Here is a 24,559-nt window from a genome sequence, read left to right as displayed (position 1 = left end):
GACAGTTGGGAGGTATGTCCACCGTCGGTCAGGTCCGGAGCGCACACTGCCGCCTGCAGAGCACCGAGCCCCTCTGTGTCCTAGGCTCGGCACTCTGCATGCTGCACTGTGCGTGCCTGGCTGGGGGGGGCGCCGGCGCTGGGAGGGGGAGGCTGCGTGCAGGTGCCGGGGGTGGGGTGGGGTTTGGCACCGCTGTGGGCAGCTGGGGGCCAGGCACAGCTGTACCCAGGGCACCCCCCTGTCCCCGGCCATGGCCAAGGCCAAGAAGCTAATACACAATTTGTTTTACATATGAAGGAACATAAACAAATGTCCAGAATATGGCAATTGTCCCAAACTGGCCAGAGGTGAGCAGGGAGATAAATGTTCCGGCACAGAGGTCCCGTCAGTGGGAGCTTTCTAGTTAAATCATTTCTGGATGAGAAGTGTGAAATGAAAAGCAGACATGTGGCTGGAAACACTTCTCCAAGTTAGTGGCGTGCTAATGAAGTGGTCCAATTTTCACTCTGAGGTTATTTTTATTCTCCCTGCTCCACGCTACATATATTAACACTGTGATGCTGTCATTGAAGCGCAGTCTGTCACACACAGATCCCAGATACAGAACGTAATCCGGATCCTGCACGAGTGACTGTGACGTCATTCAGTCTCCGTTCCCCAACGTGATGCGGGTGTTCCATCCCTGTCGCAGCATCAGTATATGATACTTGTTACTTACACTGGGAATACAGGACACAACATGAATGGAGAAGGTTTTCATTGACAATGTTATCACAGACACATACTGTACATGTGTGTGTGTGTGTGTGTACATATATGCAGTACTATTAAAGGACCCAAATGGTCACTAAAACTACACCAATGTATTCCCTTACCCACCATCATCACAATGCCAAAGCAATCACTTCTACAAATACCCGTTCTTCTAGGGAACGGGCCCATTGCAAAATGAACAACAGCCTATGAATGTATTTTCTAGGTTTGCAATCAGTAGCCTGAGCATGTAGAGAAAGGTTTTACCTCTATACTAAGCTCCCTGCCTTCAAAATAGACCCCTCTGGCTAGGAAGTGACAGTCTGTGTGATGAGCACACCGCAGCTTCCCATCTGCTCTCCTGACCTAGTACAAATCTTATGTTTCTTATACAGTAAAATAAAATGTACTCTGTATACCCCTTATCCGAAATTATCGGGACCACAAGCATTAATGGACACTAGACATATATATGGGATGCAGTTACAATCCCGGCAGTCGGAATCCCGGCATTCAAAATCCCTACGCCGTAATCTCGACCGCCGAAATCCCGACACTTTCTCCCTCTTTAGATGTCCACGACACCCATATAGGGAGAACAAATTAGTGTGCGTAGTGAGGCACCGGGCCAGTTGTGTGGCGAGCACAGCGAGCCCGCAAGGTGGGGTGATCCACGCCCCCCCTTTGTCGGGATTCGGGCGTCGGGATTTTAAATGCCGGGGTTCCGACCGCCGGGATTTTAAATGCCGGGGTTCGGACTGCCGGGATTTAGAACCACTCCGATATATATATATATAGATGATAATATGCAGCTCACTGGCAGCTGTTGGTTCCCTGGTGTATAAGAGGGTATATTTACATTCATTTTTTTCTATTTAAAAAAATAAATAAAAAATAGTGTCTAAAACACACATTTACTAACTGATGATTTTTTAAAATATTTTTCGTTTATCCAATTAGTTTATTTTGCACAATGCGAGGACGGGATCCTATCGGATGTGTGTTACAATAAACTCAGACAGTACAGATTTCTTATCTAATTATTGGGACTAAAAAACTAATAATTGATAAATGTGTGGAACCATACACCCTCCACTTATAAAGGATAAATGGTTTTATATTTGTTTGTTTGTTTGTTTTTTACATAGAAAGCTATAAAATGTATAAAAAGTATTAGGTGACACTATAATGCCATTGGTCTTCTGGGAAGGGTTCTGATAACCTTATGGCTTAGTCCACCCCTGGCAGTACTCGTACCCACTGGCGCCAAGGGGGAAGGAAGGTGCCAGATTCTCTGCCACCTCCCCCTTACCTGCCCGCAGCAGCTCTTCTCAGCCCAGCACACACTGCTGTGTGCTGAGCTGCAGTATGGCCAGGGAGGCTGGTAGTAAGTGTTAGTAACAGGCTCCCCTGCCTGTGTTGTGTAATCGATCACGCAGATAGCGCCCAGCCCTCGCATTTGCTTCTGTCTGATGAGTACTAAGTGACCACGCCTCCCATAATTAGGCCACTCCCCCAAAAAGTACCTTGGCTGGCTCTCTACCTCCCTGCTCACACCCCCTCTGCCCAAGTAGACATTCTCGGGCTTTGCATGTAGAAGCTATTGCCGATGGATTAGCGATGCTTTCTGCTATACAGTATTAGCGGTACCATTTTAAAAATAGGGAACTATCCATTTTCATTGTAAAAAGGGCTTTGTTGAGCATGATAAATATGCGGCTAGGTCTCTTACTGCAGACGTCAACATACAGTATGCAGATAATACTCTGTATAATCAGGATATCTATTACAGCTGGCATCGTCTATCTCACCACTAGTCTCCCAGCGATTCTCAGCCGGTGCTTCCCAGATACTACATGCTGCTTCTGTTTGCCTGGAACCTGTCCGTTCACAATGAGTTAACTTGTAGTTGCAGCTCTGCTGCTAATTGCTTATTAATGTGCATGGCTGACCAAACCGGCTTGTAATCCTGGGAGATCTTCTGCTTGAAGCATTACGGGATTATGCTAATGCTGTAGCCCCGTTACTCCAATCTCGTGCGTGATTGAGGGATTTATTGCATGGGATCCACATACATTCCTATAGGTGTTTTGTATTTACCCGTGTAGAGATCCTGCTGTGACGTTTGGCCTGTTCGGTGCTCAGGGTTTCTGTGTCTGTACTAGATTATATCACACAGAGTAATGTTTTCCTGGAAGCAGCATGAAACATGTTTTCCCAGAGCACTAAGGGCCTTATTTATCATTGATGATATTATGGGGGGGATGGAAAGCACTACTAAAACCCAGCCGCGCCGATACCGCCAGGCAGGGTATCGCCACCTATGGGCTTCTTTTTGATCCCTCCGCCGCAATCCCACCGCCTCGCCAACCCCCCTCCTGGCTTACCTTCCTGCAGGTCCTCCTGGACCCCGGAAGGTAAACCACTCCTCCGGCTGCAGGGGGGAGGAGGAAGCGCAGGAGACAGCCTTGCTGAGCTGTCCCGCCGGCGTGAGGGGAGCAATAGGCGGCTGAGAGGTGACAGAGACCCCCCACACACCACAGTACAGCTATCGCGAGGGGCCTCCGTCACCACACCGCATATGTTATTACATATGTGCTGGCAGCCGGGCAGAGAAGAGCGGTGATGTATATTAATACGTCCCGCCCATAGTATGGAGAGCTTACTACGTCTTTCTCTGACGTGCATGGTGTCATAAGGCGGAACAAGTGCATTATAATTATAGGAAGAAGGGCCTGGCAGATACATGGAGACTGCCATGCAGGAATCTAAAGATCCCGCTCAGTCTGTAGAGCCACTATCGGGATAAAACTAAGGATTCTATTGAAAGTTGGTGTTAAGTAATGGGTTCAATATCTGAAAAGATAAATGTCCAGGACACAGTTTCCTTGGCATATAATGGGGTCAGCGGAATCCTGCGCTACTATACTTAGCATAGTCTATGGTGTCTCCTACATTCAGTCTTTGGCAAATAATTGGGCTATCACTCACCACAAGGATAAATCTAAGGGGGCTACTTATCAAACTAATCAGTTCCTTATTATTATTACTGGATTCTTTATATAGCGCCATAAGGGTTGTGCAGCACCTAGCAAAGTACAAAAGCAAATGAGCAAAACAACAAAGCAGTCTCTTACAGTATGCCCAGTTCACACTGAACAATGGCTTTGGCGATTTGAATGACAGAATCGAAAGTCTATATGCACATAGTCGCTGACCATGTGACTCAGTGACATCATCTGTCATCTGCATAGTCGCTCAACAGCCCTAGCGCTAGTAGCAGAGCCAATGGTGAACCACTTTAAAATAAGAACATTAACATCGTTTAACATTCAATGTAGACCTAAAAAATAAATGACAATTAATTTAAACATTTAAACCAGACTGAATTGCAAAAATAAAAATTGGACCGCAAAGGGTTAAAGTGTAAAAGAATCCTTTATTCCCGCACATAATACCGACACAAAAATAGATGACAATAATATCCTCACAATGGTTATACTCTACATTTTACATGATTGCAGAGAAAGGTAATATACTGAAGAGAAGGACGACGACGTCCTAATGAATATAATCACAATTGCATTTAGACTGTATTTCCAAATGGATTGAATTTGACATCATGTATTAGAAAGTCTATTGATTGCATTAGAAATTCTACTGATTGCATTAGAAAGGCTGTAGAATGTTTTCTTGTAAAGGACAGGCACACAATATACATACATATATAGATTTACAAAAGATCTCTGGATAAGCTTTAGTCAGAGAAACACGCCATCATTGCTATAGGTTCCCCATTGTGCCCCATCCCACTTTTTTTTTTAAATGGAGTCATTTTTATTGATTTTTTTAAAGTAACAATAGGCCAAAAAACGCAGACACGTCAAGAGAGTAATTGGCATACATCAAACTTGTGATACAGTACAGCATGAGTAATTAACAATATCAGGAGCGTAGTATTAAGTACACCTGTGGAGAGGGTTATGAAAATGAAGATACCCAGAGGCGTCATTCGGGTAGGTGGTAAGTATAAAGAACAGGAGCACATAGTAACCGACGTACAGTATATGTATACTGTATTGACACGAATAACTATCAAAGCATTCATATACCATGCAGAATATAGTATCAAAATAAAATACTGGCACTGACGTGTCAAACATAAAATTAAACCCAAAGCAAATCTAACTCAAAACCCCCCACCCTGTATAACCTACCCCCAACCTAGGCATACCTGGAGCCCCTGAAACAACAACCCCTATCCCACTAACTATACGAAAATACTAATTACCCTCACCTGTCCAATAAACTTTAGGAGGCAGTAAACTAGTGGTCTTTAGCCAAAACTAATCCAAAACTGTCCCACCCACAGGATATAAGCAACTCTGATTTTAGCTAACCTTACCAAAAAAATCTAAGTTACCCCTCCTTGGGGTAACTCCTACATGAAAACTCCTACGCTGCATATGTGTGTATGCTCAGAGGCGTGGCTTGGATTCAGGTACACAGTATTATAGAGCAGTGACTGGCATCTGGCTATTGAGATACATCTTATGAGTGCATTGTGGGCGTGTCACTGAAGTGGTTGTGTACACAGAGCTTAATCGTTCGCAATGGAGACTAAACTTCTTCACCTACTATAGGGCTTTGCATGTTTCCAGGGTGCACCCAATGGTGGCGTCTTAAGATGCCGTAAAACGGCATTACAGCATCTGAAGAAACTTGCACGTAAGTGGCGGCTCTTACCTTGGTGTAGGACAGTGGCTGTCTCGATGCTGGGTCACACCCCCCCCCCCCCCCTCCGGTGCCGCTGCTGCTGGTCCCCGCAGGTCCCAGCTGCCACCTGCCTGTCACGATCACCATCCCGGGAATGGCGCATGAGCAGTAGCCTCTTCGGTACTGCGCATGCGATGGCTCCAGCCTCTATGGGGCAGCTTCGGGAGCAGACCCGTAGAATCGTATTGACGGTCCTGCGTCCGGTACATGCACAGTATCGGCCTTGGTACTGCTCATCCCCAGACGGAGGGAACACCTCCAAATGGGACAGGCTTGGGTGACTATTAGGTCGGACTTCCAATAGTCACAGTGAAGCCAGTGCAGTCTCACAGACTGCATCTGACTTCTCACAGTGGCGGATTTACCAGGGTACCATGGTAAAAACCTCCATTGTTGCACATACAGATCTGTGCTTGAACACCAGGGAAAGAGCTGGTACTGGCCTTAGCATATAGCAACAGGCACGACCATGACAAGCGACACTAAAATAGGTGCAGCAGCAGCGTATAACTCAGCATAAGCCCAATAATTCAGATAATTGCCAGGTTACCACCAGCCATTAGATGAATGTATATTTACAAAGACTCTTCTCGCTTATATTTATTCAGTGCCCATATTTGCACAAATCTCATTTGCTTTATTATAATAATGGAAAAAAGCTTTGCTCATCCCCAATGCCACCATGCCCTGGGCTTTCAATGTGCTGATGCTTAATATCTGCCATAGTAAGGAGAGGGTTACTGTTCCAATTGGCTGACTTTGGTCGGACATATGCAGAGCACTATTGGAAGGCTGCCGGCTATGGTTCACTCAACCCACATGCCTAAATGCGTGCGCAGTTCTCGAGACAGTGATTAGCATAAAGTGAAATGCTGATTAAGACCTCAGATAATCTGACAAGCCCACTCCAGTCCGTGTAGTATCTTTAATTGCTGCCTGATAAATGCGCCCATATAACCCCAGTCTGTAGTGTGTCTGCAGACATGTACTGACAACTGCAGTCTCTCTACATTGCCACCTATGTATAGACCAAACAGATAAGGAGGCTACACTTGTTTAACTAGAACCCAAGCTAAAAAGTCCAAGCATTGCTGAGTATGCCATTGCAAAATTAAAATATGACCGATATTCAGTATTTAGTAAGGTGTATTGTCACAAAAACAAATTTTGCAGCTTTTCAAGTCATTGAGTATTCTGCAGGAGACTCCCTGAAATAGCAGCAATCTCCCTCTCTCCCTCATTAGTCTAGCAATCTCCCTCATTTCACCTAGCCCACATTACACTGTTACATTTTTGGGGAAAAAAGGAATGAGAGAACTAGACACGCCCTTTAGGAGGAGCATGACACGCCCCCTCAATGGGGCTCTGTGCAAAATTCTACTACCGACTATAATATCCCTGTAACTAGTTTTCAAAAGTAGCCAAGTTTGATTGAAACACAGCCGCACATCCCCCCCCCCCCCCCACCGATTTCCCCCGCACACGTGCAAATGGATGTTTAGCAGAAACATCCATTCAAATCTTGCATGTGGGGAGGAAATCATTCGATGGTCGCTGACCATCGAATGATTTCTACAGCGCTCACAGAAGTAAGACACCTCTCCGAGCGCCCTGTGCGGGAAACTGGCGGGCAGGTGACATCCGCTGATGTTAGCTACCTCCTCCCTGCATCATTGGGAAATTACCATGGGAACGACCAGCATTTTTATGCAAACGCCCAAACCCCCGACTGCACTGCTAGGTGTAATCGCGATAGCGCACCAAGCAGCTGCACATGCACAGTCGCGAAACATCGCTCCCCTACAAAGGACTATAATAAGGTCCCAAGTCTGGTTTCATTTGTACATTCAGACATGCAGAGTTCCTACACACTGAGCTTATCTCATCCTACAGTAGAATATTTCTGTCTCACTGCAGACTAATTCACTTAACCTGGGTCCTGTGAAAATGTTTTGTTATTTTGTACACTTTATACCAGACGACTGCTTTGCTTACAAGCCTAGAAGTACTGGGCATTGGCAACGCAGAGAAAGCCGCAAGCTTTTTTGTATAGACGGCCCGATAGAATTTAGCAGCAGCCGCTCTGCACCTGGGAGACAATGTGAACATGTTCGTCAGCAGAAATCCACTGAGGTAAACTCCACACAAGCTCTTTGTCCAATTGTAGCTGGGCCCAGGAGGCTTGTCTGCGACAGCGGGATCCAGCGGCCAATGTACAACATTTGTTAGATAACAATAGTTTATTTCTAGAAATGAACAGTGCGTGCATTCACTTGCTAATTTGTGTTTAACCAGTGTCTAATGGTCATATTGAACATAAATGGATTTGCTGTATGCACAGATACATCCACAGCAAACACTGCAACATGGGATATAGGCCACCTGACTCAAGCCCTGTTCCTGACATTTTAATCAGTGAACACATTTGGCATATGCCTAGAATGCTCACAGGACTTCACGGTATTAAATGGCCCTTTCGGAAAGTGCAAAGTAACGCTGCAAACCTGAGGCAGAACTACCATTGGTGCAGCAGGTGCTGTGTACCGGGGCCCCTAAATACTAAGGAGCCCACTGCTGCCCCTGTCACCCTCTTTCTGTCATCCACTGTTTTTCTCTGTCACAGTCTGCCTTCCCCTGCCTCTCCCTGTCACACTCTGCCTCTCCCTTTCACTTACTGCCGTGTTGCATATTGTGAACTTGGGTTGGGGTGGAGGAGGGGGGCCCAAATTATAGTTTTTCACCTTGACCCATAAGCCACAATTACCGCTACTGCTGCAAACCACAGTTTTAATTTTTTGCAATGGGGACTGCAATCTGGGCTATTTGCAAAGCTCCAAAAAGCTTAGCTCTTCAATGCATAACACCAATAGCCATGGGCACAGCTATAGTGGATGCAGGTTAATTGGGTGCCTTTAATTAAGACACCACAAAGTTCATAAATGTAACAGGATACTTCTATGGGGCATAAAGTGAATAAGAACACCTCTATGGGGCATACATTGAACATGAGCACCTCTATGGGGCATAAAATGAACAGGGGCACTACTACAGTATAGTGCATTCAAAGAACAAGAGCATTATGGGGCATAAAATGAACAAGGGCGTCATTATGGGGTATAAAATGAACAAGGGCACTACTATGGAATATAAAATGAACAAGGGCACTACTATCGGACATAAAATGAACATACTCACCACTATGGGGCATAAAATGAACAAGGGCACCACTGTGAGACATAAAATGGACAAGGGCACTTCTATGGAATATAAAATGAACAAGGGCACTACTATGGGACACAAAATGAACAAAGGCACTACTATGGAATATAAAATGAACAAGGGCACTATTTTGGGACATAAAATGAACAACTCTGGGTCATAAAAAAATATATATTTTAAATACAGTATTTGTTTATTGAAAGGAGCAAGAGATGAACATTACAAACATCAGTCTTTCAGTTCAATTCCCACCCAGAAAATTATAATGCAGTGAGGTTGGCTAACTATAATACAATCAATAAAATGAAACATCAATATAAAAGGTATCAGCTAAATTATTATCCATAATATGATTATAAAGTATAGTAGCTGTAAAGATCTGTATGACAGAACTAGACGTAATACTTACCATATAGCTCACGTATGTCGGGTGTCAGAACAAGCAATTTGTTACCAACGTCTCCAGCAGGAAAGGATCCCATTAAGGGTTTTTTGATAAATTAGTACTAAAATATAAGAAAGGATAGATTTATTGTCTCACCACTGCCACCAAAGACAAGTATTTGGACCCCTTTGTCTTAAAAACCCCAAACTCAGAGTTACAACACGGACTCTGGGATACAACATGGCTTGGAATTAAAATGTATTTATTTGGAAGTTGTTAGCACTCGGAGCAAAACAAAACAAATTATGCTATTTTGATGAGAAGCAGGAAAATTAACCCTAGTGCAATCTGTTGTCTGCTGAAATGCCATGCCTATTAAATATTAATCTACCCAATTAAAGTTTCTCAATTATTTTCTAAATAAATACAGCTGCTATGATGTCCCGTAATTGGCTCGATTAATAGTAAACAAAAGCTTCATCATGGAAACCATAGCAAAAACTACCACTTTTATACTATATTTTCTTATAAAGAAATCATGGTACAGGTTGAGTATCCGTGTGTATTTCTTGTGTTTGATGTGTTTGTACAACATGAATGCAAGATACCTCAAGATACATCACGGAAATATAAAAAGATTCCGAAATACGGAATAATCCGTTATCCAAAATTCTTCTGGTCCTGAGCAGTTTGGATAACGGATACTCAACCAGTACAATATAACCGTATTGGCTGCACTTCGGGAGAGTTTGGGCCTTATTCTGGTTACATCGCTCCCCTGGTGCTCGTGAGCGGGTCGTCACAGGAGCTGGGGGAAGGCGGAGTTTCATCCACAGGCAAAGCTGTGAAACGCACAGGTTTACGTGTGGACCAGAGAAAGGTCCTTTGTCGCCAACATTCCTTTATCCATATTCCAGCATCCATGCCAGTAGGACACTATGGGCCAAATGTAATAGGGCGAGAGTTTTAGAAACTGAGATATTTTGGGAGAGTTTTCTAAAAAAAATTAAAGCGGCAATCATTTACATGGCAAACTCATCCTGGTTTTGCAGTGTAAATGATTGCCGCTTTTAAAAAATAGGAAAACTCTCCCAAAATCTCTCACTTTCTGAACCTCTCACCCTATAACATTTGGCCCCATAACCCACAGAGAGAGCTATAGCATATCTTCCTTATTATTGATATAAGGAGCTAGCCATGGAATAATATCCTGGTCACTTTAAACTAGTGCACTTTACGCTGGGATTAGCAATAAGAAAAGCAGTGTTGCAAAAGTAAACCCATGGCATCATATATCAAGTTGGAAAATACATACCAACAGTGTATTGTCTCATGAGTCGAAGTCTGAACTCTCCAGCCTCAAACTGTGGCTGCCATGTTGTGTGGAGCCTGTGGAACATCCCATATCTGTGCTATGAAGTAAAGGTGATTGGAACATTACACCAATTTCGCTCCTCCTATCCTGCCTACCCTACCCCTCCATCCGTTCCTACTTATCCTATTGTTTTTCGTTCGTCCACCCACCTCCTTTTAGTCTGTTAACTCTTATGAGTAGGGCCCTCCTTCCTCACGTACTCACCCTACCTCTTTACCTCACCAGCGCTCCTTCCTTGTTCTTCCCTTTCTCCACTTCATCTTCGTCTCCTCAACAATTTCGACACCTACTTCAGAACTGATTCATTACAATCCTCCTGTTCCAGATGGATCCAGTTCATCTGTTGGTTCCAGCCTACTCCTGCCTACACCCGGTTCCAGTCCTGTCCAAAGACTTTAATATCCTTGTTATAGACTCTTACTGTTTTCACCTAATTATTATCTACCTTTCTAGTACTTATAGCCACCCGTTTGGGTCCTCTACTCCACCTCACTACCTGAGGTTCTTCTATTGATGTGGGTTAAACATATTAGGAATCCTTATTTCCTTTACAAGCCAGCTCCTGGGGTTGAATCACAAATAACTTAAGTTCAATCCTCAGGTGTGACAGTCTGTTGCCCACATAACTATTGATACTTAAACCCTATACCTAAACCATACCTCCCAACTGTCCCGCTGTCTGCAGGAACATCCCGTTGTTTTTTGGGAACGTTCTCACATCCTGCCCAGGGCCGGCAGTGTCCCGCAGCGCGCGCAGGGCGGGGGGGGGGGGCAGTTGGAAGTCACACGTGAATAGATGCTGAGCATCTATTCGTGCCCCCATAGCTGTAAAAGCAGGGCGTGGCCTCGTGTGAACGTCGCAAGTATAGGCCGCGCCCTCTTTCTGCTGGGCCACGTTCCCAAAATTTCTCGTCAAGGTTGAGAGGTATGCCTTAACTGCCTAGTAACAGGGCTTTCAACAAAAACACAAGATCCTTATATGTCCTCAAGCTTAGCCAGCTGTCGCCTACTCCAAACACCAGAATGCCTGTGACTGCTTTGGGACACGTGGTGCCACAGTAGCTGCAAGAGAAGAAAATAGAGTCACTTTCAGGATTAAAATATCTCCACTTTTATTAAACCAACATTGTACTTTCTGAATAGTCCAACAAGAGGCTTTATCCACCACATAGTACCATTGGAAAACTATGAATACAGATGGAACCATACACATGTCTAGTGCCCGTGCGCTGAAATGACTCGCCACTCGCCGGAACAGGGAGATGCAAGCGTCTTACATGCTCACGCGTCCATTTCTGAGAATGGGGCGCACGAGCGTCTCACACACACATGTGCCTCATTTGCGCCATGGCGCACCAAGAGCCGCTCAGATGAGAGAGTCTCCTTCGGCAGTCCAATAGTAAGCTTCATCCACCACATAGTACAAGTGGAAGACTGGATAGTCCAATAGGAAGCTTCATCCACCACATAGTACAATTGGAAGACTGGATAGTCCAATAGGAAGCTTCATCCACCACATAGTACAATTGGAAGACTGGATAGTCCAATAGGAAGCTTCATCCACCACATAGTACAATTGGAAGACTTTCTGAATAGTCCAATGGGAAGTTTTATCCACCACATAGTACAATTGGAAGACTGGATAGTCCAATAGGAATCTTCATCCACCACATAGTACAATTGGAAGACTTTCTAATTTGTCCAATAGGAATCTTCATCTGCCACATAGTACAATTGGAAGTAACATACATGTACTTAAAGATGGTTTTCTTCCCAAAATGTAATGACTCTTACTGCAAGTGATACTAAAATGTAATTTATGAATGTTCCTACACCTGACACGTACAGTCACTGTAATGCACTATTACATTGTATTGAACATGTTATTTTTGTTTCACGTGTAACTTTTTGCACATAAAATATTATGTTTGTGTAAGTAAAATTTAACAGGGGTGTCCACTTATGGATATGCCCCCATTTTTGTTTAGAGACACCAACTGGAGCCTTTGCAGCTGCACGCAACTGGGCACAGGGTCTTATTGGCCCATAGGTTTCCAGGGGAAACTCCCAGAGCCAAATTTACTAAGCTTGAAGAGTGATAAAGTGGAGATTGATAAAGTGCCAGCCAATCAGCTCCTAACTGCCATGTCAGAGGCTGTTTTTGAAAAAAAAGACAGGGGCTGATTGGTTGGTGGTTTATCGCTCTCCATTTTGTCACTTTTCAAGGATAAGTGCATCTCGCCCAAGTGAGTACCACGGCCTGAGGGTCCAACCCTTCCTCTATGGATTAGTATTCAGGCTATGTATCATACATACAGTATATATTATATTGCAGTACACAGGACTATGTTGTACTGTGGACAGTATTTACATACTGTATTTATCAATGACAGGCTCAGACTGGCCTGGTGGGGAACCGGGGATTCACCCGCTAGGATCCAGGGATTTATGACCTTGCCCACTTTTTAGGGGGCAGGCCTGTCGCAAACCTTCAGTAAGTGTTAATGCAGACCTGCTAACTGACTGCAATAGCCAATAGTCAATAGCTGATGGCGGTGGCTGCTCCTTTCCCAGAGAAGCCGCGTGGGTGAGCGGGTGGACATCATGTTGTGTCGTGATGTCCCGTTATGACAGCAAATGCTGGTCCTGTCCGCACTATCCCTCAGTGAACCCTTAATGTCCCAGTCCGACACTGATCAAGGGGCCCAGACCATGCACTCTCTAATGATTAGCCAAGTCTCTGTGTCGGCTGGGTGGACTTCTTCTGGAGACCGACCACACTGTTAATAATGGGCCCCTACGACTGCATTCCCCCTTCATAGCCAAGTCCAACACTGCCTGCATACACATTCACAGCTTTTACCTCAGTAAAAGCAGCTGCTTTCAGTCAGTCACTTGTGAATGAATCCTCAAGGCCCATACACACTGGGCAACTTTGAGCTGAAAGCCGCCCATTGTGTATGGCCCGGCGATGAGTGGTGAGCGCTGCTGCGCGCTCCCGCATAATTGCTGGGAAAGCCGTTCATCTGCTGGTAATACCTTGAGGACGGCTTTGCATAGCACTGCGCTATGCAAAGCCGTCCGACCCCTGCTGACGGTGCCAGGTAGGGGGAAAGCTGCTCAGTGTGTATGCAGTACGGTGCCAGGTAGGGGGAAAGCTGCTCAGTGTGTATGCAGCGATCATCGCTGTCCATACACGCTGGGCATAATCACAGATCATTTGCAGGTGGCATGCATTGCGTACATGACACATGCAGTTTACTGATAATGGATCAATTCTGAACACATCTGAACATCACATGTGAACCAGGCCAAATGTCTCTTGGTTTTGGGACAGTAATATAATGGAATCGCGTATATCGCTATTCCTGATTTATGCCATCCGCAAGAGTAAAAGCTCCACAACGGCATTTTTTTTATGTTCTGTTATTGTATTAGATGGTTGACCAGTTGTATGTAAATTGACATCTGTGCTGTGATACATATACAATATGATGCAACATTACATTGTCCTACATCTTGTGCAGCATATCATACACAGTCAGTGACATCACAGGAACTACACACTAGGCTGTACAGTACAGCAAGCACTGAGGTGTGAATTCAGCATGTATACAGCACAGAAAGCAGAGACGCTTATATACGTAATGTACACAGGTAGACATGCACAGCTATGTACGTGGAGCAGGCAAAGCTGTTAAGCTGCAGTTAAGCAAATTGTTTTTTAATTGAGGTGACTTGCTAGGAGGCGGCGAGTGTATGTTGCGAGAGGGTCTTATCTCCGCGACAAAGCCGGTCGAACGCTTCAAGGCTGGAATGTTCTGTGCATCCGATTGTGCAGTGAGGTCTTTATTAGTGTATGTGTGTCACGTGCCCGAGCCTCCGTTCTGTGTCTCATCCCGACATCCCTCACACTAAATTCTCCCACTGCTCTGTAGATGACACTCTATAATTGGAATTTTGCTGTGTTTCTTTGCTTTGTTTTCTTACAATTCCAACAGCTTGCAAATGCTAATTTATAATTCATAACCGCACAGAAGCCAGTCCGTCCCTTAAATCTAAATGTACTCCCAAAACACCGCTGCACCCCTGATAACGCACACACTGGCCTAGTTTGCGGATCTGCAGTGTAAATTTACCACCTCACAGGGAAGTCTCACACAGGGGGAGATTCTCTAAGCTAAAAATGCGGTAAAACCCAGTTATCGAGGTTTTTACCGCATTTTGGGATGCTGTAAGCGTCCCCCGCCCGGTTACCGCGGCGGGGGGCATCGCCAGAAAAATCTGGCGATGCCCCATAGAAGCCAATGGGCTTCTATCGCAACCCTCCGCCGCCCCGCGCCGACCCCCCACCGCCCCGCATCACCCCCTCACCTGTGTCCGGGCAGCACAGCGTAGTGCTGCCTGGACCTGTGACCTCCTCCCTGCACTGATCCTCTTCCGGGTGCAGGGAGGAGGAGAGCCCGGCGCAGCAGCAGCAGCGCCAGGTGTGTGAGGGAGGGGGGAGCCGCCGGGACCTGCTGGGACCTGGCGACTCTCACCGCAAAGGACAGCTCTTAATGCAAGAGCAGTCCTTTGCCTTAATTATCGCATATGTTACAGCATATGCGATAATTAAGTATGCGATGGGCGGCGAAGGGGGGCGGAGATTCTTAGAGAATCTCCCCCACAGACATTATTCCCTCGTCAGGAATATCTGTAGCAGGGTATGGAGCATTGTATCGACATGAACTAGGTTGACAAGCATTGTGCCGACACCACTAGGTCGAAATGCAGAAATGTCGACGTGACTAAAGGTCGACATGGGTTAGGTTGACAGGGTCATTAGGTAGACACAAGCATTAGGTCGCCATGGGAAAGGTCAACAGTAAAAAAGGTTGACATGGGGTTTTTCACTTTTTTTGTCCCGAATGTCGACACAGTCGACATGGACCCAAACGTAGCACCACATCTGCTCGCTGCCCTCGCCATGCTTAGGCCCCCATGCCCTAGTGCAGGCATGTCCAACTATGGCCCTCCAGCTGTTGTGAAACTACAAGTCCCATCATGCCTTGCCACAGCTTTGCTATTAGGGAATGCTAAAACTATGGCAAGGCATGCTGGGATGTGTAGTTTCACAGCAGCTGGAGGGCCACAGATTGTAGATGCCTGCTCTAGTGGATGTTAGGGCATGAAACACCGCCTGTCGATACATGTCGGCTCAAAAAGAAAAAGAAAAAACACCCCATGTCGACCTCTTGACTGTCAACCTTCCCCATGTTGACCTAATGACCGTGTCGACCTTCAGTCATGTCGACCTACAGTCATGTTGACCTTCATGCATGTCGACCTAGTGGTGTGGAGTCGGCCTAATGCTTGTAGACCTAGTGACCGCATCCCCTGTAGCATTGGTCCAGACAAATCATCCAAGAGAATGTTGAAATCATGTTATTTTATGGAAATTGTCAAGCAATGTGTTTTACGACCAAGTTAGGGCTTTATATAGCTGTCTAGCTGTCTTCTGAACATATATCCTTCATATTAAACATGTCTTTTGTTTTGCAGCCTTGAATGTTGCTTCCTCAATGTTAACATGTATGTCTGCTACTCTCTCCCTGTCTGCTCTCTACCTCACCGGTGTCACGCCGGTCATTGTGTTCACTAACTTTAACCTCTTTCACACACAGCTGTCTTTGCATATCCCCACCCCCAAAAAACCTCTCACCTCTGTAATACCCCCTCCCTCCCCAACTCTTCTCCATTCGCTTACATTTTTAACAGGGCAGAGATCCTTTTAGCCGTTGGCTTTGTGACTCACCAGTGCTGAATCCGAACTTTTGTTGTGTAACCCCTTTGCTCTTTCTCTTGTTATGTATTCACTGTATAAGCTGTTCTGCGTTCTTCTCTTAATGTGCTTCTGCTCTGCATGCAGGGTCTGCCGCTTCTGTCCTTTATTAATAATGGTGTCTCTGCTGGCCTCCTGCTCGTCACCAGTGTCTAACCTCTGCTTCCTCACCTCACTCTTCCCCACAGGGGGCCTTTGGAACCCAAGAGACTTTTTCAAAGTACTGCCCAAAACCATGCAATTTGTCTTACAAAGGTGGATGGTTTTCTTACCTTGCATAAATATGTATAGAAATACATATCTATGCCCTGCAGCCCTTAATGGCATTAAGGGCTATACAGCCGTTTACTGTATCTGTCTAATGTACCCTGGGAGCTACAGTTTGAGAGCTATTGAAAAACCAGTAATTGGTCACATCTAGCTTACACAACCATTCTAGTTACATACATCAGATTACCTATGTACGATGCCAGCCAGTTGTCCAATACATCATTGTAGTTATTTGCTTGTTTGTAGCTGGCTAAGGGGGTTATTCAGGCCTGATCTCCGGGCTGTTCATTTGTGCACGCCTGCAAATCAATGTGCAAGGCTTGCGTAAAGCTTTGCACAAATATTGCAGCGCTGCGATCAGCAGCAAATCCATTTACAAGCCGCTAACCATCAAATGATTTCCCCAGTGTCTACTGTCTGTGCGTAGCCCCAGGGCAGCCGAGAGGAATGCCGGGCCCCGGTAAAATTTTTGGGGGTGGTCCAAGTGTGGGAGGTGTGGACACCTCTCGCACTTAGGCCACACCCCCAAAATGTTTAGAGGAGGGTGAAATAAAACTCTTAAAACTGTAATCTCAGCAGCAGCACACACCTACAGCATGTGCTGTGCTGACAGCAGGCTCAGCATGAGCTCACACGCTGTCAGTGAGACACTCATGCTGAGCCTCCTGTCAGCACAGCACATGCTGTAGAAGTGTGTGCTGCTGTTGCTACCCGGGAGGGACGGAGGGGGAAGGGAGAGGTCGGACCAGGGTCCCTGCGGGGCCCCTCCAGCAAGCCTGGGCCCGGGTAATTAGTACCCCTCCCTCTCGGCTGCCCTGCGTAGCCCAGGACTTACTCGGTAGCTGCAATAGAAACAGGCAGATCGGGGCCGTAGCGGACGCCAACCACCCCCAAACGCGGGCTTCCTGTTAATCAACTTGCCTACGGCCAGCTATTAAAAAAAAGTAGCAGGACCTTATTGCAGGAAGGCCGCACACATGCGTGCTACGATCTGTTTGCATGCGCAGTTGGTTCGTTTATCACCCGGCCTGAGAATTCGCAGCTGTGTGATCAAATCTGAATAACCCCCTAAATTACAGTACTACAGTCTCTTGTACGCACATTAGGTAAAGGGGATCAATTCATCCAGTTATACAGCTGTAGATAAATAATGGTTAAATATATTTATTTATTATTTGCAACGTCATGTAGATAATTCTGTGTATAGGGACTTATTTTGTAAAATATCCCCACAATCTATAGTTCTTTAGTGCCACATAACGTGGGGATAAGAAGTTATATTTATTGGCTATTTATCAAAAGTCAAGTGCTGTAACAGTGGCTCTGATGAGAGCACAGTCACTGGAGAATAAACAGTGAAGTGACATTCTAGCTTAGGACCTTATTCTAGTCCCCACGCTCCCCCCGATGGTGAGCCACTGCGCCTATCGCACATACCGTTATGCGCACGTGCAGCCAATTGGTGGGAGTGGGCGCGGTGAACTGCTTGTTTGCAGTCCGGTTCGCACCTAGCAGTGTGGGCGGGGGGGGCGGTGAGAAGGGACGCGCACACGGGAGCACCCAGAATTTCACGGGCATTCCCATGCTTTGCAAGCGCTCGCAGACCTAAGACACCACAGAGGTGTCTTAGGTCTGCGAGCGCTTGCAAAATCATTCGATGGTCAGCGACTATTTTGTCCCCGCAAAACATCCATTCGCATGTGTGCGGGGATATTTGCCGTCTGAGGGGTGGGAGCGGCCGGTAGTGCAGGCAGCGTTTCAATGACACGCAAAGCTGCCAGACAGAATAACCTCCTTAGTTCAGTGTTCCGATTGGTCCATGCATGTGCGGGATCATAGACTGCGAGGATGGATCTATAAAATTCAACTGTAGCCTAGCTTGTAGGTTCTTAGCAAATGACCCATTGTAGCAGTCCCCATAGAGAGGGGAAGCCACCTTCTCAGTGGTTTTCTTATGATAAATAGCCATGATACTTTAATAATGCATTCATTCTCTCTAGATTGACTGCAACCGCACGTTAATATAAGGCTGCAAAGCAGCACAGTAGTATGTAGCGTAAAAGGTCTTCTTTATTCGGTCCACAATGGTATCCAAAATAAATAAATAATGGTATAAATCCAGTGTGTCACAAATAATTAAAATAGATGCTGAAAGTAATTTTATGCATTCAAAATAAATCAGGGAATGGCTGCAGGTTTGTTTGCATAGAGCCGGTAATTAGGTGTCATCCTGCAATTCTGATCTGTGTGTGTGACCTACTGTATCGCACAGCTGAGTCCGCTGCCTGACCTGCCGCAGCAGCACAGACCCACGCTGAGGTACAGTATGGGAGAGTATAGAGTTAGCCAGCACACAGGGCCAAGGATCGCCAGCACAGCTATGTCTACAATAGCAGAGAAGCCTCTAGGGTTTGTTATATCGGTACAGCCCTAATGGCCAGTCACGTGTGCATTATTGCCTGGGATGATTTAACAAATCTCGACGGATGGAAAAAAGGAATAAAATGTCCTCAATTTCCATGTACTTGCTGAGAATTATTAGCATGCGAGCCGTCGTTCTGTTTTAAACGTATTCTATGTAAAGCATATGGGGCCTGATTCAGGTTTAATCAGTTGGGGCTAAATTAAGTACCATTTCCGAGTGTGCGGGTCTGCGCATGTGCAAGAACGCCTCCAGCAAGTAGCGCACTCACCGAGGCATTTCCACGGGATCAGGGGAACGGCCAGTATTTTATGGCTGGGCGCTCCCCTCGGAACACAGCTGGGTCGGTGCATGCTCGAGGTGTGCCGATGATGTCACATTTTCGGCCATCACCGTTGGAAATAAAAGTCAGTCTAGACCAGGGTTGCCTACTTTTAAAGTCTCCTCAGCGGGAGGCATATCCCGCAATTCGCTGGTCTTCAAGGAGGGGTGTGGCTAAGTATTGCAATTTGCATAGTTAGCCCCTCCCCAAAAATCAGCGAATCACAGGAAATTACAGCTGCCGTGGGGGAGATGTGGGGTGGGCTACCGGTACCCGGTATCAGGGGGGCGGGCTAGCAGCATTTACTGGTTCATTAGAATATGATTAAGTCTGAATCAGGCCCATAGTCCACAATTACACATTATTTCTATTCTAAAGGGTGAAAGGGAAAATGAGTGACCTATAACTGCAGGGATAACGGCTTGTGCAGCCCCTTATATCTACAGCACTTAGAGGGCTGTCAATCAGTCTGCTAAATGTCACAGCAGCATAGTTCATTGTTAAAGGTCCACTTGGGCAATTCCAATACCCTCACAAGTCTACCGGCCGCCACGTGCCACCATGCATCCATTTCCAAGGCCATCTCCCAAGTGGGTTTATTGCAACTTTTTAACACTTCTCTCTTTCTTCTTTAAGATTACCAGCAGGTTCCAAAACCTCAAACACCGCAGGGGTCCCGGGACAAGCGCAGCCAGATGACAGCGACCGAAAAACAGACCAGCGCTCATCGGTGTCAGACCTGGTGAACTCACTGACCAGTGAGATGCTCATGGTGAGTAAATCCGAGCGTGTTAACGTGGATCTGTGCGTCTGTTAACTCGCGCCGCTCCTGAGGTGTGTAGCATACAGAGGTCACCCTGACAATGCTCCGCTGCCAGATTTAATGTTCAATCAATAGGCAGCTACTGAGAAACAGAGTGGAAGGAGCGGATTTGTTGCTGGGCATAGCTCCAGGATGTACCGAGGAGAAAAAACAAACTGAAAAGACAAAAAAAAAACCCCAAACAAACAATTATAATAAGGCATTGAACAATGTAAACAAAACAGACAAAAGGCAGAGTAACTTAATTAGGAAAGTAAGAGGATGGAGACCAAGACAGAAAAGGGTATGGGTGAAAATTAGTATAGCCAGGGGTACAGTGGTGTAACTAGAAATTTTGCGCCCCCTGCCCATTGACGGGAGTTACATGCTCATTGCCAGGGGATTCATGCCCAGAGGTAGGATGAATGTTGGTGCCCCCCCCCCCCCCCCCCCACACACACTTTATTATATATAATGCAATCCCCACAGCAGGAGTACACAGCACCTATCCCTACAGGTACACAGTTCCCCATCCCGCAGCCTCCATACAGAAGAGATACATGGCCCGCAACCCCAAGGGCACGCAGCGCCTCTTCCCACAGCAATGGTACAGCCCCCATCCCATGCGCTGGGTTACTGCTCATTAAATATGCACGAGCATAACTGGTGCAGTGCATATTAAATGAGCAGTTACCTGCCATGTTCATAGCTAATGAGCAGTGATCTGGCGCAGCATACATTGGGAGGCAATGTAGCCAGTGCCCCCTTTAAGGCTGGTGTCCGGCGGCAGATTACTCCATTGCCTCCTGGAGTTCTGCCACGGAAGTGCTGGTTATTTTAAGTATCTGTACCAGGGGTGGTAGTGTGTGTGTGTGTGTGTGACAAGACTGTATGTATTTATCAAATACCAAAGCTGGAACTCTGTAACAAAATGCTGCTGGCACAATTGTACTGGTTATTGTCATAAACTAGTGATAATATCAGCTTTCCTTTTCTCAAGTTCTTCCTTAGGATATTTGTACACGCTTCTCTGATGTACTACTAGGTGTTATATTAGTCAGTTTCCAATTGACCATACAATTATACAGTACAGTATGTAGGCATTCCCTATTGCCCCATCTCATAACAGTCACAACTTTCATCTGACAATTTCTAGTTGGGAGCCCCCCAGCTTGAAGTGAATAGATACTGTGCGCACTCGCACAGCATCTATTCAGTTACACAGAGGGCAGACAATGGGGGCGGGGTCAGATGATGCCACATTTGCATAGACCTTGCTCTCATTTGTTTAGACGAGGCCCCCTTTTTGGGAAGTTGGTAGGTATGTGAAAGGGTCCCTCTGCTAAAGGCAGAATAAGGGACAGAAAATGTTGGAGAAATTCATTCATTTTACTGGGGTAACGCACAGAACGAAGGACAAATAAGTAGGAGACAGAGGGCTTAATTCAGGTTAGCTTTATGGACAAAACCTTATGTGTACTGCAGGTGGGACAGATGTAACATGTGCAGAGAGAGTTACATTTGGGTGGGGTGTGTTGAAACTGAAATCTAAATTGCAGTGTAAAAATATAGCAGCCATTATTTACTCTGCACAGAAACAAAATAGCTCACCCAAATGTAACTCTCTCTCTGCACATGTTACATCTGCCCCACCTGCAGTGCACATGGGCCCTTATTCTGATCTGTGCGGCCGGAGCCGCATACGTTGCTCCGGCCGCACAAACCAATCCCCGCCTACAAGACGGATCGCCACGGCCGTCCGTACGCGGACGGCTGGCGATCCGCATGAAAATGGTGGGGCGTACGCCTCCACCATGGTGGGAGCTGCCCCCTGCATTCGATGGTCGACGACCATCGAAGGCAGGGCCGCACGCTCCACCAGCTCACGCAAGCTTAGACCACACGGACAATCGTCCGTGTGAAAGCTTGTATGGGGGCGGAGAGCTGACATCCGGCGATGTCAGCTTTCCGCCCCCATCACTGGCGTCATAGCCTCATTACCATGCATACGCCCCGCGTTTGCATGGGAACGCCCATGAAACGCGGGGCGTATGCATAGGGAAATGAGGCTATTAAGCCCCTCACGCCCCTATACGCCCCCTTTGCGGCGTATAAAATTTTTGTGCGGCGATTTCGCCTGCACATGCGCAGAGTGACCTCTGCGCATGTGCAGAGTGAAAACATCGGCGGTACGGCCGCACGCGGGCCGTACCGCCGAGATCAGAATAAGGGCCAGGGTTTTGTCCATTAAAGAAGGAGTTTGCTTTTGCAAACCGACCTGAATCACCCCTTGCTGAGTGAGGAAGGGCACCTAGAAAGAAGGGCGTTTGATTTTATTAAACAATAGGCTGTGATCCATCTTTTTCTCATTAAAAGCTATTTGTAGAATGCAGGAAGGTGGATAGTGTTTCTGCAGCATTGATAAAAACAGATTAAATATCAATGGCATGTGAAATCCAAACCAAACTGGTCTGAGCTGTGAAAACCAAAAAGACGCATTCATTTTAATAGAGGTCTCCCAGGGATTTCTGATCTCTGTAAGTGGCGCGCTTCATAGGGTGGCTTAGTAATACACAGCAACACTGAACTGCTATTGTGTTTTATAATGTTTTTAACATAGAGCAGTATGTTGAGTCTATGGACTTTATAGAGATATAATACAGAATTGTTGCCTAAAATTGGCCAAAGAGGTTTTAATGTACACAGGGTTATGCTGGTGATCGAAAGACCAACACCAGCATCTCGATACGGAGTATCCTTACCCCCCAGTGCCCTAACATTCAATCCCCCTAGTGCCCTAATCACCCCGCAGCCTAATTCTATCCCTGCTAGCTCCTAACCCACATACCTCACCGCCTAAACCTAACCCCACAGCACCGCTGCCCAACCCTAACCACTCCGTCGAAGTGCCAAAACCTCCCCCCCCCCCTCCTCCATTCTTCAGCCCAAACCTAACCTAATAATTACATTGGGGATGCCGGCTGTTGATATTCCAGCATAGTAATCCATGTCAGAGTTTTGATGCCAGGGTTCCGGTACCAGAACTGGGGCGGGATGTACTAAAGAAAAAATCCGGTACAAAAACCTTAAAAAAAAAAACAGTTTTCTGGGTTTTTACCACATTTTTACCACGTGTGCTGCTGTGTGAGGGATCCTACACGGATCGCTCCTAGCATGCCTCGTGGCAGCCAGCATCTATAAATGCACAGAAGGACCTCCAGGAAAGATACTCGGATGTCCAGCCAGCGGCAGGGATCGAAGAGGGGAACTCTTTTCAGGAGAGCTGCCCTTTGCATTGATCCATTGAAGTGGGGGCTTGTAATAGGAGTGTCGCGGGTGTGTCGCTGCAAGCGCGCTGCGTTCTTAGATGTTTTAGTCACAGACAGGAGCCATGTTCAGTCCGAGACACTGTGAATGCCATAAGCAGGCACAAGTTTCCATGCTGGACACAATGATGCGCTGATGGCCTGGAAACACTGCTAGTGCACCTGCGTACAGAGGTACAGAAAGGAGGCGTTACAGTGCTTGCGTATTCCGACGCACGCTAGTGCACAAGGGAACGGCTGAAGCTAGCATGTGCATATTATCACACCCACAGATCTGCCAATGGCCACTAGAGCAGATGCAGTAGGGCCCATACCTGAATCAGGCTCTGTCTCAGGGAGGATGTGGCTGCAATGTCATTGAGTGTCCTACAACGGAGCCTTTAAAGGAGGCATGTAAAAAACTATGGCCCTCCCATCATGCCTTGCCACAGTTTTGCTGTTAGGGAATGCTAAAACTATTGCAAGGCCTGCTGGGATGTGTAGTTTCACAACAGCTGGAGGGCCACAGTTTGGACATGCCTGCTTTAAAGCATTCGGAAATGCAAATTATTATTTTTTATCGCATTTAGGGCGAGATGTACTAAGCTTCAAAACTGATAAAATAGAGAGTGATAAACAACCAACCAATCAGCTCCTGTCTGACATTTTTCAAACACAGTCTGTGACATGGCAGGTAGAAGCTGATTGGCTGGCTGTTTATCACTCTCCATTGTATCACTTTTGAAGCTTAGTCCATCTGGCCCTTATTCTTTAGTACATCCGGTACTTGTGTATTTTGGCGGCGCCCATCGCATCGTATACCATTACGCATGCGATGGTATGCGATGCAACGCGATTTCATTGGTTAGTGTACGATGGCATACAATTTTCAAATTGTATGCCATTGTACATGGCATACAATGCCATACGATGCAATGCGATTAAACATTGTATAAGCACCCTAATGGGTGCTTATACAAAGTTAAGCACCCTAATGGGTGCTTACAATGTTAAATGCACCGCCACGCCACCCCCCCACTATAAACGTGAACCCGAAGTGTGGCGAGCCTGCGAGGGGCGGCGGTACGCGTCCTACGACCTTTTCA

The 24,559-nt window shown here is 46.3% G+C and overlaps 1 protein-coding gene across 9 annotated transcripts in view; it reads left to right on the top strand.

Moving 5' to 3' along the window:
• The window catches only part of SYT7 (synaptotagmin 7), a 304,815-nt gene that overhangs the window by 221,970 nt on the left and 58,286 nt on the right, over positions 1-24,559 (top strand). For all 9 annotated transcript variants that reach the window (XM_083165693.1, XM_083165692.1, XM_083165697.1 and 6 more), the window contains one exon: positions 19,983-20,118. In XM_083165693.1, coding sequence (XP_083021819.1) covers positions 19,983-20,118 — 136 coding nt within the window. The remainder of the gene's footprint in view (positions 1-19,982; positions 20,119-24,559) is intronic.

This window comes from Crinia signifera, chromosome 11 (genome assembly GCF_055691185.1).
Source record: "Crinia signifera chromosome 11, ASM5569118v1, whole genome shotgun sequence".
Classification (NCBI taxonomy): Eukaryota; Metazoa; Chordata; class Amphibia; order Anura; family Myobatrachidae; genus Crinia; species Crinia signifera.
The sequence above is the reverse complement of the archived record's forward strand: the minus strand, read 5'-3'. Positions and strand labels throughout refer to the sequence as shown.